We start from the raw sequence: 15,863 nt of genomic DNA on the forward strand, positions 1-15,863 counted from the left end.
TGGATGGTTACCTTGTTTCTACTCAGAATCTAACCTTTAGCACAAACCAGAAGAGTCAAAGTATTCTGTCTCCTGCAAACGCCACGTCGAAATGCATATCTTAGTCACACCTATCAGGCCTACGTGCATTTAGAACACCTCAAATGCCATTATCATTAAATATGTACATCTGGCCACCTGAAATGCTCTCTAAAAGCAATTTTCCCTTATGAAATGTTATCCTGCCAGCACCTTTACTCGAAAGGTGTACTAATTAGTGAATGGTAACTATAATTGGTAGTACAAAGGTATACTTTACCAAAACCCAGTAAAGTGGTAGCTGACAGGATTTCATATCAGCACAGAATTGGATGCATGCTCTAAGACACCTGTACATCCTTCTGGAAACCGACTTTACTAAAATAAGATGCAAGATAGCAGCTGTTTTCTCATGGTGCAGCTTCTGAAATTGGACAGAAACAACACTTTGAAATCATATCCCAAGTCAAGACAAACACTGCATCTAAGAGTCAATATTTATTTGATTAATAACTTACAAAATTTAACAGATTTAATTTATGTAAGGAGAGCTAATTTATTAAACATTTTACAGATTTTTTTTGTTCACAATGTAATACATCAAGATCTCAACAGTATTAAAATAATACTTGGCACAGTTATAAATAAAGAATATACAAAAAAATTCATAGCTTAAAATGTAGTGATGTTTTACACATTAATTGAAAAAAAATATCTGGTGGACATAAAAGAATACAGAAAACCTGCAAAGAAACAGCACATGTTTAGGGCCAAGACAAAATTCCCATTTATTCTCCCTATGTCAGATTAAGTTGTTCTGATCTGCTGCTGGTCTAGATCAGCTTTAAGTTTCAGAAGCAATGCAGTTTTGGTTCAACAAATGAATTGTAAGTTTCATAACTTGACAGAAAAACGCTGCACAGTTGGCTCCCCCCTGCTTGATTTTATGATTTCACATCAAAGGATTCAGTGTTACTCAAGACAAGTTACATTTTACACTGGAAGCTTCATATATCCCAAATCCATAGATGCAAGTTAATTTTCACAACCACCTCCTATTGCTCAAATTCTGCAGGTCTTAACAAAACTGTCACCAGAGAGCTACTAACAAGTAAACGGCGCAGAACTCACTACGTACTACCAAAGATCACCTCTTGTTTTGCAACCATTTTTGACATGGACTGCATGACATAATTTGTGGCAGTTAATGCTACTGGGCAACTAAACCCAAAACTTGTATCACATACTGAACTGCTCTTCTGGTGCTAGGCGATATTTAACAAAGTGGATTGAAGTTCTTCAAGTGAACCGACCCCCGAAGGAAATGTGGAAAAAAAACCAAAACAAAACAAAAGAAAACAAAAAAACCCCCTCCAAAACAAATATGCAGAACATTACTGGTGATTAAAATAAACAACATCGTAAATTCTTCATGCTTTTTCCCGACTGGAAAAAAAATATTAATAACTTATGTCAACTCTTTTCACCGAAACAGAACATGTCTTCCTTATGATTACAAATTTAGTCTGACAAAAACCTCAAAAGCTTTTTGCCACCCCTACCCCCAAACCTCTCCTATTAAAACTGTGTCCAAGACGATGTTGATTTTTCCAGTATTAAACATTCAAGTACTCTAATGCTGCACTTCTGTAAATCCTGATATCTGGTACTTGCAAACTAAGTGTGTGTCTTGAGATCAATGAACAACTACAGAAAAAATGTTTACTTGCAAATACTGAACATCAACTATTTACAGTTTCACTGCTCCTCTTACTAAGGCAAGGGCCGGGAATACCACTAGATTGCTTTATTACCTGTAATCTGCATATTACAGAAAACGCTAATTTTGCCAAGCATCAAACATGCAGTGAATTTGCAGGGCATAATGCCTATTAACAGCAATATTGAACATCACTAAAAGCTCATTAGATATCTTCCTACACTTTTTTTTGGTTGAATAAAATGAAAATGAGCAGCTTTAAATACACTAAACACACAGTCACAGAGAGAAAACTATTTGATAAATTATTTATATACAGATACACATTCTTTACACTGGTCTCAGACATCTGTTTTCAGGTCCCTCCCCAAACTCCCCTCACAGGTTTCTCGAACCACTGGGTTGCTACAGCACTTAGAAGAGAACTAACCTGATTCTCAGTCTCTCTGTAAACAATAGTTAAGGAAGCAGTGAACAATTCACTATGAGTATGTGAAAACAAGAGAACAAAAATCAGTGCATCGCAGTCAAGAAAAGCCCCTTCGGAATGCAATTTCAGATCATTCCTTACCTTCCAAACATACCTGTAGCATGAGAACTTATAAAAAGAAATTAAGGGTGATTTCCATGTGCCAATACACCATCTTCTTCAGAACATTGCATTACACTTTCTGTGAGCATGTGCTACTATGGGGATTTTTTTAAAGTTTGTTTTCCATTCTTTTATATCCAAACAAAATAAGCATATTTCAGACAACTCTGGGTTCTTCCGCAGTTGCTTTCAATTTAAAACTATCTTGTCTTTTTATAATTGAGATTTTTGCTTTCACATCTGTGGTTTCCCCCATGCAATTTCTCTTCCAACGTGTCTCCAGTTACACTACATTGTACTGTATGAGGACCAAACCTAATATTGAAACATTGCTAGTTTGTAAGTTGCTTATACAATTACTTCAAAGATAATGATTTTTTTTCCCCATTTTTTTTCCTGAACATTATACCCTGTAATCTAGTTTTACAGGTGTTATCATGCATTTAAGCAGGGCTTTGACAGAAGAGCTTTCCTTATTTGCACAACTGTTTATTTCAGACTATATAATCTCAGAACAGGGTTATTACAAGTATTTAGTTGTACCACTAAGTGGTGGCAAAAATAATCACCAAAAAGTGTGGGCAACTTATTTTTTCTCAACATTATCTGATAAGCCCTACTGCTATAACTTAGCACATTACAGAGGATTCCCATCACATGATGTTTATAACAGCATTGAAAAGCACATTTTTCAATGTACATAATACTACAGAAAATCTGTATTAAAAAAAAATCACATTACAGGAACTACAACATAACGATCAGTGATCTCCGCATCATGAAATTGAGTTTTATAACCTAGATTCTTGTTTCAGTGGAATTATTTATATTGGGAAATAATTTTTTCTGCTCAGCACAACGTTGCTACTTGTGTCAATACTTCAATAATCTCATGCTCCATTGTGAAGGACCTTAAATAAAAAACCCAACAACAAATACTGTGAATATGCTGTCGCGAGTAATTCTCATGTTAAGAACTGTTAAAATCCCTTTTTGATCTTCCTCCTCTTCCTTATCAGGTTTGGCAGTTTATTCTGTCCGTTTTTACTTTTGTTAATAAAATTCTGATGAAGAGAAGGTACCTTATGATTCATCATCAGCCTTACACATAGCATGCTACTCTTCAAGGGATGCGGATTTGAGAGAGAGAGAAAATTTTTCAGGCACCACTCAGATATGATATGCTCACAGGATGAAGGTGGTGCTACACCAGCTGGTAGCCTGATCCTGAAGTTTGGTCATATTCTATTGTATACTGCCTTGTCCAGTCCACGATAACGGGCCGAAAAAGACCACAGCATCTGAATTCAAAGAAGTCTATAATGTTCCTTATACATCCATGGCTACAAACAGAACAAAAACACGTTAGTAAGCAACATCACAGTTCGTCAAACAAATATTTTTTCTCTACACACAAATTTTATTCCTTATCCTTTAAGCTCCTAACTCTAGAAAACCAATTCAGATGAGAATTATCTTAGTGCTTGCTGATGAGCAAGTTCTGAAATAAGAAGTAGTCACAAGACTGATGAATGTTTGACCTTCGGACACAACCAAGACACTAACTTTCTTTGACTATCTACCAAAACTGTATGGAGAAATGTAGCATGTTATTGGTAGTGTACCATACTGTAGCATAGCACAGTAATTCAGATCCCCTTCTAAGAGGAAAGCGGCATTGTACAGATGGATGCATGACAAAACTGTATGAATTGAATGTCTTCCTAGAATAATTTCCATTTTTATTAATATCTATTTCTGTCATAAACACTGGTTCACCAGCTGCAAAGTCTAAGATCAGTTAAGTCCCCAGACAACACAAAATTAAGAGAGTATTATCTGAATTAAATGAACTAGTCAAGTGCTTTATGTGGCTGAATCAATTAATTGTCAAATATTTTAGACACCTACATCAGAATTCCAACTCCTCTTTTTTTTTTTAACTTAATTACACATGGGTTGTATAGATCATGTTTTTTCGGAAGAGAAGCTTGTGTTATGATATATGCAAGAACAGGCCTAAGCAACAAAGAGATGACAACTATTATGTCAATGCTTCATCTGACAGGTGATGCCAGGTCTGTTATTTTAGACATCTGGTGTTATTTTCAGGAGTAGTTTTTATAATAGCAGCTGTTTCAGTGAAAATGGTTTGTGAAGAGAGAGACAAAACCAGCAGTTTTTTCCTATCCTGTGCACCACCCTGTTTAAAAACAGATCACACAAATTTCTCTTCTAGCAGGTAAATCAAACTGCCACAATAACTCCCCTCTCCTGTTCCCTTGGGTGCCACCTGAAAGAGCCACAACTCCCCCAGGAGACACAGCACCCTACCAATATTCCAGCCTTATGTCTTCACTTATTTCCTGCGTTGGCTCAACAAGCTGCTCCACGCTGCCCTGTTCTCATCCTGGTGCTGTATCATCCCCAAGCCCCTCTCCCAGCTTGTACCGTCCCCATTACACAAACCAGAATTCCAACTGACACCCAAAAGCTGCCCACATCTCACCCATGCAACACATCCTTCAGTTCCTGGGACATCCTGCTCCCCTCCCCACAAACAGCTTTGCCTGTGCTCTTCCTCCCGAGCAGGAAGGAAGTGCTGCCTCCTTCCTGACAGTAAAGAGAGCAACAGGACCTACTGCACAGAGCAAATGCAACAGCACATTAAATATCACTCAGGAGAAAGTGCCTGGTGCAGAACTGAAGATCCAGGTCAACACTGACACCATGCAATAAGCAACTACCTCTGGTTTGGGTATCTGATTTATAAAGAGGATATTTATTTCCCCGTAAACTCTACAGCAAAGTATGACCACTGATGGAAAGCATTATTTTCTGTGTTTATGCATCCCTGTTTAGTCATGACAAAACATTTAACACTTCATTTAATTGGACAGAACATGTCACTGTAAAAAACAGCTGATAGATTCAGCATTCCAAGCAGTGAAACTACTTTAAAAGTATTTAGCTATGTTCTGTTTCAACAAGCTGCACAAATGTATGCAAGGCTACAGAAATAACAAAGATGTTTACACTTTAAAACTTACTTGAATGGACTTTCAATAGATGTGGTCGTAACTTTAAAGTGCTTGTATCTTCTTGCATTCATTCTCTCATTTGTAGTGATACCTAAGCAAGATATCTGAAGGCAGGAAAAAGATTAAGCAATTTAGCTCATGTAAAAACAAGCAGACAAGCCCTGCATGAGACAGACTGAAAAAGGAGGACCAAATTTACTGTTTTATATTCCTTCTCTTGAAGAATGAATTTTTGTCTGTGGCAATGAGGAGGTCCCAACGTAAAGCACCATACAACAGTTGTACTGGATTGTGCGAAAGGTTTAATTTTGAAAGTGATCAGAAATAAATTATGATCACTGAAAAAACTGTGACTTCTTAAGTCCATAATAAAGAGATGACTTTACTATATTGTCAGCTGAAGTGCACTGTAAACAACAGATTCAGGAGTTATTTTACACAGTGTTCAAACTACTTTCTTTTCCTCCTGACATCCCAGTTTTAGCTGCAGTAATATATTCTCCCCATTCATAAATTTGTTGCAGTAATGAAACTTCTCTGTCTACAAGACAAAAAGATAGCCAGAAAAAAACGAGGTGTTTTGGTTTTTGTTGTTGTTGCTTGTGTTTTTTTCATTTTTACAGAATCACTTGGCCGAAAGGCTATGCTTCTCTGTAACGGCTTTACAACTATGTTAGCCTAAAAAGGTATCTTACACAAAATTGGACTTTACTGTAATGTGATATAATTGGAAACAAAAATGTGAGAACTCTCTTAGCAGCCTTATACTGCAGGGAATATAAAATCTTGTAGTTCTTAGTGACATATAAAAAGTCAACTCTGCTGCATGTTACAAAAGCAAGAACACCGAGAAAGTTAAGTTTGGGTTGTCTATGTACATCAATGGGCTCTCAAAGGCCAACATTTGAAGTAGGAAGTAAAGGTTTTAAATTATCCTTCTAAGATAGTAGGTAGTGTTTTGCCAATAATCCTGCCCAGTTCAATAAGAAGGACAAGTTCAAACTTTATGATGAAGAAAAAAAAAAAAAAAGAGAAGGAAGAATAGGGGCTGTGCAGTAGCAAATCAAAAGCAGCAATTAAGATAATATCTTTATTAATTTTATCATTATGGCAAACTCCAAAGAGATTTGTCAAGAACAATTCTAAGTTTCCTATGTGTAAACTTCTTAGGAAATTTAGTAACATGACTGTGTTCAGCTTTCATGTTTCCAGGATTATTAAAGAACTCAAATGCTAGAATTATTTTGCTTAATTTCATTAACGATACAAAATACTATGATATGTATTTTTCCAAGTGGCATAAAACAAAGATTCATCTGTAGACAGATCTTTATTAACAGGAATCCTCAGCAGGGAACTTAATGGATCACGATTTAAGTATGACGGAAAACTCTCTGCAAAGTTACATGCTTATTCTGCTACAGAAGTCTATAGTACAGAATAGGTAGGTTAGACTGTTTTGAAAGTCACCTGAAATACATGTAGTTACCTCTGCTCATTTGTCTTTGGCAGGAAGGACCTCTGAAAGACTCAATGGTTTTCACTCACACATACAAGATTTTGAAACTGATATACATTCTAAATGATTATGGTAGAAGGAAGAGGACAAAACTCAAATTTCCTGAAAAGTTTTACCTACACCTTAGAGGATGATTTCTATTTCCAGGATCCCTAGAAAAATTAAATCAGTAAGTCTCACAGTGTGTTAATGACGAGTCATACAGAAAGACTTAAGTCACACTGAAAGGCTTTCAGTATGACTTGTCTTTCCCTATAAAGGATAAAGAAAAGCTTGGGTTTGGTTGGATTACAGTACAGTAATGTGATCTCAAATCACACTGAAGCCATGTAAGAAATTACTGCAGCCCCTTTAAAGTTACCCTTCTGTTTCTGCTAATGACATACAGCATTATTCCAAGTGCAACCTGCAGATCTCATCCTCTATTAGTCTTTATCGCCTTTCTCTGGTCTGTTTTGCCTTCCTGTCATTCTGAGAATGGAAAGTGGGAGGTAGGTACTTTAACCTCTTGTAAAAAAAAAGTGAATGAGAAGTGAATGATGCCTATTCTTAAGTCACTCCCGAGACTCAGCATTACAAATAAAGTGCTCTTCCATACCTGATACATCTGACACATGAGTAACACAGCCACCCACATGAAGTGAAAAACACTGTTTAGAAACATCCAAAACATCCACGGAGAACAGGTAGCAATCTGCGTGACATAGGTCCAAAATCCATCCTTTGCATAACTTGTCTCACAGTGGAAACCCCAGTCTGGAGAAAAAAACAAGTGTCAAAAACCATACAGGAGATTTAAGATATGTTACTGTACATCAACATAATGCCCACATTAGTATGTATTAAATTAAATAAGAAAATGACAATATGCCAAAATAGTTTCACTTGCTCTCTCTTCCATTCCCAACTCCTTGAATACATGACATATGCACATACTTGGCTGTGATGAAGAAAAAAAATCTAGGACAAGAAAAACATCATCTTCTAACCTAAAATATCCAATATAGACCACTATTAATATGCAGTTCAATTCCAGAATAAAAATATCCAAAACTCCAACAATGTCGAAATCTGTCAAAATCCATACCAGGTGATAAACAAAGTATCCATAAGCAAGTAAAAAAAGCCAAAACACCACATTTACTTACAGGAGATACATCCATAAATCATCCAGCAGATCATAAAAAGCAGGAAGAACAGGTATCCCATAAAATAGCGATGGTTCCCTGCTCCTGAAGTTGCACAAGAACACCACAGATGAAAATTACTACACTTTCAGAAGAAAGACAATACTACATCAGCAAGCTTAATTGCTTGCTTAGAAGAACTACTTATTATTATATACAGAAACATTACTCCAAAATATAAGACAATATAACTTCAAGACAGTGAAATTAGCTGGTTTACTTCTGCTTCATTTTCTTCAATTTGTCATATCAGAAATGCAAATCAGACATGCACTTTATTTGCAATCATGAGCTAATAAAATTATTGATAGACAATATTTATAACAATGTTGGTGACAACTGTTGCAGAGTCCTAAATAGCCAGGAATTACAAACCAATAAATATTTTTAGAATTCCATTAAAAAATCATCAGGCTGCAGAGTTCATTCTCTTAAAAGAAACAGAAATATGAATAAATATACAACGCCCCTTGATAATAAGTTAACTCACAACTTGGGCTTAAACCTGCTTGATGGAGCTATCTGAAATTAAAATACCTAACAGAACTTCTAAAACAAATACGTGTAACTGAACAGACGAGGCCCAACAACCTGGCTAAAATAAATTCATGGGATATAAACCATTCTGTTTCAGATGGAATTTAAAGGCAAGAAAATTCTGTTACTAAAATACTGTTCTATTTTTAACATTAATAAAGCTAAAAAGATGCCTCTTATGCATGTACATCATAATTCTGAAGTACTCAGCCTTCCTTCCACAGCATCCTCACAGCTAAACTGAGGAAGTGTGTTTAATATATTCATCAATGACTTGGATGAGGGAATTGAGTGTACTATCAGCAAGTTTCCTGATGACAGCAAGCTGGGAGGGGTGGCTGACATGCCAGAGGGCTGTGCTGCCATCCAGCGAGACCTGGACAGGCTGGAGAGTTAGGCAGGGAAAAATTTAATGAAATATAATAAGGGAAAGTCTTGCATCTGGGCAGGAACAACCCCAGGTTCCAGTATAGGTTGGGGAACGACCTGTCAGAGAGCAGTGTAGGGGAAAGGGACCTGGGGGTCCTGGTGGACAGCAGGATGACCATGAGCCAGCACTGTGCCCTTGTGGCCAAGAAGACCACTGGCATCTGGGGTGTATTAGAAGTGGGGTGGTTAGTAGGTCGAGAGAGGTTCTCCTTCCCCTCTACTCTGCCCTGGTGAGACCTCATCTGGAATATTTTGTCCAGTTCTGGGCCTCTCAGTTCAAGGACAGGGAACTGCTTGAGAGAGTCCAGCGCAGGGCAACAAAGATGTTTAAGGGAGTATAGCATCTCCCTTATGAGGAAAGGCTGAGGGAGCTGGGTCTCTTTAGCTTGGAGGAGACTGAGGGGAGACCTCATTAATGTTTATAAATATATAAAGGGTGGGTGTCATAAGGATGGAGCCAGGCTCTTCTCGGTGACAACCAATGATAAGACAAGGGGTAATGGGTTCAAGCTGGAACACAAGAGGTTCCACTTAAATTTGAGAAGAAACTTCTCAGTGAGGGTGCCAGAGCACTGGAACAGGCTGCCCAGGGAGTCTGTGGAGTCTCCTTCTCTGGAGACATTCAAAACCCACCTGGACACATTCCTGTGTAGCCTCATCTGGGTGTTCCTGCTCTGGTGGGGGGATTGGACTAGATGATTTTTTGAGGTCCCTTCCAATCCCTGACATTCTGTGATTCTGTGAAATATGTCCACTGTTGCAACCTTCCAACAGCTCTAGGCTGTACACTAAACCCACAGAGATGATAATGGGCTACAAAAGATGTGGCTGTCATCATGTACCAGCACAGCATTTACTTCTTCATTATGTCAAATGTTTTGCCTGCTAAAACAAGAGCATCCTCTGGAGGCAGAAGATAATCAAGTGAACTGGAAGGCTATATAAATAAGAGATGAGGAAAAATACACATGCAACACAAACTAGACTAAACACAAGACATTTCCTTGAAAATCAAACGAGTTACTTCAGACACAAAATATGTTGTAACATTGCCTTCAGTCACCTAAGAGCATGTGAGAAATTGTGTTGGGAACGTCCCTAAGGTATCGCTTTCATTTGCATACTAAATTTCAGAACTGTTCAGTTTCATAAAAGACATTTAAAAAAAACCAAACAAACAAAAAAAAACCCCAAACAAACAAAAAACACACACAAAAAAAAACAAACCAAAAACAACCACCAAAAAACCCAAACAAAAACCCCAAACTAAAACAAAACCAGAAGTTAAACGGTGACCTAGAGGTTCACCAGAGGCAGCTGATGAGATGCTCTTTTCAGTAGCATCTTCAATGATACTAAACCAAATTCTGCTTAACAGGAACTCTGTCTGTATTTGGTAAAATGATACATGTAGCATTGAAAACTATAAATGAGACAGGTACAACCTTGGTCAGAGTTTAAAAAAACAGACTTCAGATAAAGAAAGTGGAGAAGGTGCATTTCTTCTATATCTGAAATAAGACTGGACAAAACACAGCACCACTCTCTACAGCTTCACCCTGGATTGGCAGGAACACAGTAAGTTATCCCCCACAGCTAAAACAACAATGCTGTAAGAATTGTTCCTAATTTATTTTATATGGCTGTGCTTATATTATACATAAGTAATAACACACAATAAAGAAAACTGATTTTTTACTGATGGAGTTATACTGTATAATTCAGACGGTTTGTTCATTTATTAATTTTTGCTACTTTTAGCTCCTTAGAGAAGAAGCTTTACTGGGAGGAAAAAGTTAACATTATTCAAAACCATAAAATAATTTCTCATATACACAAGATATTTTACATCAGAACAATAACTCAGTACGATGTCAACATAGCCCATTTGAGATAACAGTTTAAAATTTGGCTCTAGATCCTCTCATGCTTTAAACTTGAAAACTACATTTCTGTTGCAAGTCTGCAGTTTGTGTTTGAAATGTAAATACGAGTTAAATAAAATCTGTTATTTTTTGTTTTCAAGCAACCAACTGTAAAAAACATAATGCTATTTTGACACTCCATTAAAAAGATAAGTCTAATCACCTTTAGAGACCTGCTCACTGTAATTTTAACTTAAATTTTCCGGGCATGAGAAAGATAATTTGCCCCAATTGCTAATTTATTTATTTTTCAAATAGTCTGCATTTTTCGTCAACCTCTTCAGAATGGTAAAATTATTATCTCTGAATCTCTTTATGTGCCAAGTTTTATCCCCAAAGGATTAATTTTAGAGTGTCTGTACACACTCTTACAATCTTTCTCAGTTCTAACTTTAGTAAAATTCTTGTCCTTCTAACACATCCCAAGGAAGGCTACAGAAAACATTTCCAAATTCCACCTTTCCAGAAAGGCGTGATTCATGTTTCCCTTTTTGGCAAACATCCCATGAATGCTGTTTTAAGAACGGGTTCAGAGTCACTGTGTCCCAGCCTGAGCGAGCCAGAGGAGCCATATAAGGCCATTGAGACCATCACTCCCTCCAGGTCAGGGCTGTTCCCATCATGGGATTTCTAATGGTTTTTCTCCCAGCATGCTTTCAAGCACTCTAATGTTTACTTTTACCTCCACTTATCCCAATCTGTACGAGCCCACTAGTAGGAGGACTTTGCTTTTCCATCAGCACTGTTTTGTAAAAACAATTTTCTCCACCTAACTTAATCCCATTACTCGCACACTCTCTTATCACATACAGACTAAGGTCTCTCCTTCCCCAGATGTTTTTTACACTTTTCCAGTTACTGATTAAAATACTAGATCAGGGCTGTCAAACTCATTTTCACCGGGGGCCACATCAGCCTCGCGGTTGCCTGCAAAGGGTCGAATGTAATTTTAGGACTGTATAAATGTAGGAATAGTTACATTTAAGTCCATCTCTATGAGACTTTAGTGATGTTCTATTACAATTCTAATGTCAGCATTGACTATTTTACTCTTGATCATAAGACCAAACTACTGTGACTACCCATTATTATATATATTTGGAAGAACTACAATGAAGCATTTATTGGCAGTCAGGTCCTAATTCCTCCCCAAGACTAAAGTTACTTCTGCTCGTGTCCTAAAAAAATAAACCAGCGAAGCAAGCTGCCCTCATTTCCTAGCTATGAAGTCCTCAGTGCTCCCTGCATGATAATGGTTTTCAAATAAGTTTCACAAAAAATATGACAGGGAATAGTAGCATTTAGAGACTTTACTGCTGTTCTACATCTGTTCAGGCATTGGACCAGGCTGCCCAGGGAAGTGGTGAAGTCACCATTTCTGGAGGTATTTAAAAGGTGTTTAGACGAGGTTCTTAGGGGCATGGTTTAGTGCTAGGGTTAGGTTATGGTTGGACTCGGTGATCCTGAGGGTCTCTTCCAACCGAAATGATTCTATGATTATATGTTCCTATGTTCCTTTCATTACCACTGGGGAGAAGAAATGACAACATGGAGGGTCAAAAAGATAATACCTCAATAGGAGGTCATTGCATACCTAACTGCTATAATCATTACATTTTTCAGTATGTATACTTTCCCGTTAAATTACTGAAAATTATTGGTAAAGATGAGAATTTTTATCTCATGTAATAGATAATAGTCTGTTGTGGAATTGGTACATGCCCTCTCTGCAGACATTAAAAGGCAGTTAAACTTTGCATCTTTTCGTTACTAGAATTTACGTTAATAAAAATATATACATAGGCAATTGAATTAGATGCAGAACAGCTTTCAGGATGGGTATATAATAGACAATACAAATGAGAATAATGCTGAGAAATGCATGTAGAAAAAAGATTAAGCTCAATATTGAAAATGCTTTTTCTTCTACCACAACATCGTATTTTAGCAAATTACTCACCTACACAGTTTCCCACCCACGGGCAGTGGTGATCAAACTTCGCTATACACCGATTGCACACACCACAGTGTTTGGACCTCACTGGCTTCCGTATCTGTAACCATGATTAATGTATGTTTACAAAAGCAAAAAACCCTGACATATTTTAAATACAAAAAAACCCTCCTCAATTTAAATGTAAATTGATTTTGCTGTTGTTAACCCCTTAGAGAATTTCAGCTTCATGCTAATTTTTAAAGCAATCTTAGCTATTAAGCTTATTCTGTACATTACTTAGCACAACATCTATAAAACCACACGGAAATTATTACCACGCTATTTTTGTTATATAAAGGATTTTTTTTTCCATACAAAGTTTGCCTATCGCCTCCAGCTATTGACCTTTATACAGTAACCAGTTTCATTTCAGCTTTTTAACAATGAAAATACAGAATAGTTTGGGTTCCACAGTTCTGTCAGTATCATTCATAACTGAGCTCCAACATAAACTCTTCCAGCTTATTTTCTAAAGACAGGAATATTACCCAACAAGTGGAACTTAAAATGCTAAATTATTCCCAACCTTTTTTTTAAAAGGTTATTTTTTGAAAGAAATACAAAATGGCGATAAAAAAGAACTGATCCTAAAGTGTTCTGAGATATATATGTATATACACATACAGAATTTTTAAGGTGCCACATCTGTACATAATTTTCCAGATTAAATTTTGGAAATATTAACATCATTCATGTTCTACACAGGTCAGAGAATTATAGTATAACACTGATAGCATTGATAATTTTACATTTACTAGTTAACTTTCTAAAAAAGAACTACATTACATTTACAATGTAAATGTCTTTCCTTAAGCAGTTATTTCCTTTTAAATTTTCTGTGGTGAAATTAAGTATTAACTAGTCCAAGAAAAGTATTTGCTCACAATTTTGCAAGTTTTACAAAAATTCAGGGTTTTTTTTTCCCCCTCCCAATTACTGCCAAATCGAGAAATACACTTCATTTTTTGAAAAAAATATTTTACTAGAAGCACTACATAATTTTACTGGGAGTTATAGAGGTGGTAGAATGTCACCTGTGATTTTCATAACTTTTTAGGTATATAACCAACCATCTTGGTAGATATATCGGATACTTGGATTTTGACACTGGCAAGTTATTTCCACAGTGATAACTTTTTTTCCTCTTATTGTTACAGGGAGTTTTGTGTACAGATATATTATTTAATGAAAACACTGCCTAAATTAAAAACTATAAATAAATCCAGCCCTTGAAATGTGTTCGATATAGAAACGTCTAATTTTGGCCTAGCTCGAAAAAATGAAAAAAACCCAACCAACCAAGAAAAAACAAACAAAACCCAACCAAACAAAAGCAAAATGAAAAACAAACAAAAAAACCCCCAACAACACAAAAAAACCCACAACCAAAACCCCACCATGACCAACAAAAAAATCCCACCAAAAGATAAATGTGTTACAATTGATTAAAAAATACAGTACCAAGCAGGTGCTGCAGAATATACTGAGGTCCAGACTTCCTGTCTCTGCAAGTTCTACTATTGTCTGCAGAAAAAAGAGTAAAGAAGACAAAAATAGAATTAGCTTATAAACAAGTGCTGACAACCACTGTAATAGCTGCTTCTCAGACCCAGGGCTGTGAACTCTATTCATTTCAGGTACTTTCTACACACAGGAACAACTTAAATTCAGCCGAATCTGATTTTAAACCTACTTTATTAAACCAATATGCACATTTACCTCTAAATTAATTCTAGCTTATTCTTAGTGTAAGTTTAATTAGAGAAAAAGCAAGCTTATATTAATTTTGATACATCCACACAGTGATTAGCACCAGTTCAACTAAACTGTTGTTAAATCTATTAAAATTAATGCAGCTGAATCTCCAAACAGGAACATAAATAAAACTAGCTTGCAGGATCAGCTAGTCTAAAATCCAGACTAGCTCTCCAGAGGTAGCCCATCAAAACCTTTAAATCTATATTCAACTCTTTGCTCAGATGTTGAAGCTTCAAGAAAGAAGAGAAATAATGCAAACCAAACCTCCTCTTACAGATAATGCTAGATTTATGGGTCAAGTGATACACAGAAGTAGGTATCAGTTAAAGCACGCCTATATCTTCACATTAAATGAAAATTTTTTTTATTTTGTACACTCCTTCAGTACCCACTTCATTGTTGGAATAGAAGGAACTTATTATTCTATTAAACGGTTTCCAACAATTTTAAAAACTCAGCAGTTGAAATCATGCCAGGTGAGGCTTAAATGACATTTGCAACATATGGAAAATATCCTGAAAACATCTTTTGCCAGAATAAGCCTTCCTTGAATCAGAAGGAATTCATTCAGCGTAGATAGCCTAATGGCAAATAGATTAATCGACTGCTCTCTTTCAAACCACATGTATCGTATGCATCAAGGTGGTTTCTAACTGCAGAAGCAATAAAATAGTCCTTACAACTATTTTCTCATCATAGCAATATAAACAACTTCCTTAATTAGATGATGACCACTAAGGTGGGTATCTTAACTTAAGCCACAGAAGTTTTCCTCCCGAATACTACACATAACAACTGGTTAGGAAAAATTTATGGAAACTTTTCCTCAAAGTAACTAGTAAAACCTACAGTCAAGAGTCTGGGAGTAAATTGATGGCTTACAGCTTTCCCTGCTGGTCTCAGGTAAATGAAGGATAACATTTACAGTTTTCTAACACTTCTAAGCTCTGAAAGTTGAACTATTTTTTCTCCTTGCCTCTTGTATTCCCATTTGCTCCTGGTCCAGTGTTCTTGTCTCCACCACCGCAACCCTTCAGACCCCCCCTCCAGCCAACCACCACCATGCACAAGCCCCTCCATGTCCCCCTCTGCCGTCCCTCACAGCTCTAGCAACATTTCCCACCACAGGACTTGAAATTAA

At 36.6% G+C, this 15,863-nt stretch overlaps 1 protein-coding gene across 1 annotated transcript in view; it reads right to left on the reverse strand.

Annotated features, from left to right (window-relative positions):
- Positions 1–625: 625 nt before the first annotated feature.
- The window catches only part of ZDHHC17 (zinc finger DHHC-type palmitoyltransferase 17), a 77,451-nt gene continuing 62,213 nt past the window's right edge, over positions 626–15,863 (reverse strand). The window contains exons 12-17 of the mRNA XM_065654947.1: positions 14,426–14,488; positions 12,929–13,022; positions 8,039–8,122; positions 7,489–7,646; positions 5,381–5,475; positions 626–3,673 (exon numbers count right to left, since the gene is read on the reverse strand). Of these exons, the coding sequence (XP_065511019.1) occupies positions 3,535–3,673; positions 5,381–5,475; positions 7,489–7,646; positions 8,039–8,122; positions 12,929–13,022; positions 14,426–14,488 (633 nt within the window). The 3' untranslated portion in view covers positions 626–3,534. The remainder of the gene's footprint in view (positions 3,674–5,380; positions 5,476–7,488; positions 7,647–8,038; positions 8,123–12,928; positions 13,023–14,425; positions 14,489–15,863) is intronic.

Source organism: Caloenas nicobarica, chromosome 1 (assembly GCF_036013445.1).
Source record: "Caloenas nicobarica isolate bCalNic1 chromosome 1, bCalNic1.hap1, whole genome shotgun sequence".
In the NCBI taxonomy this organism is placed as follows: Eukaryota; Metazoa; Chordata; class Aves; order Columbiformes; family Columbidae; genus Caloenas; species Caloenas nicobarica.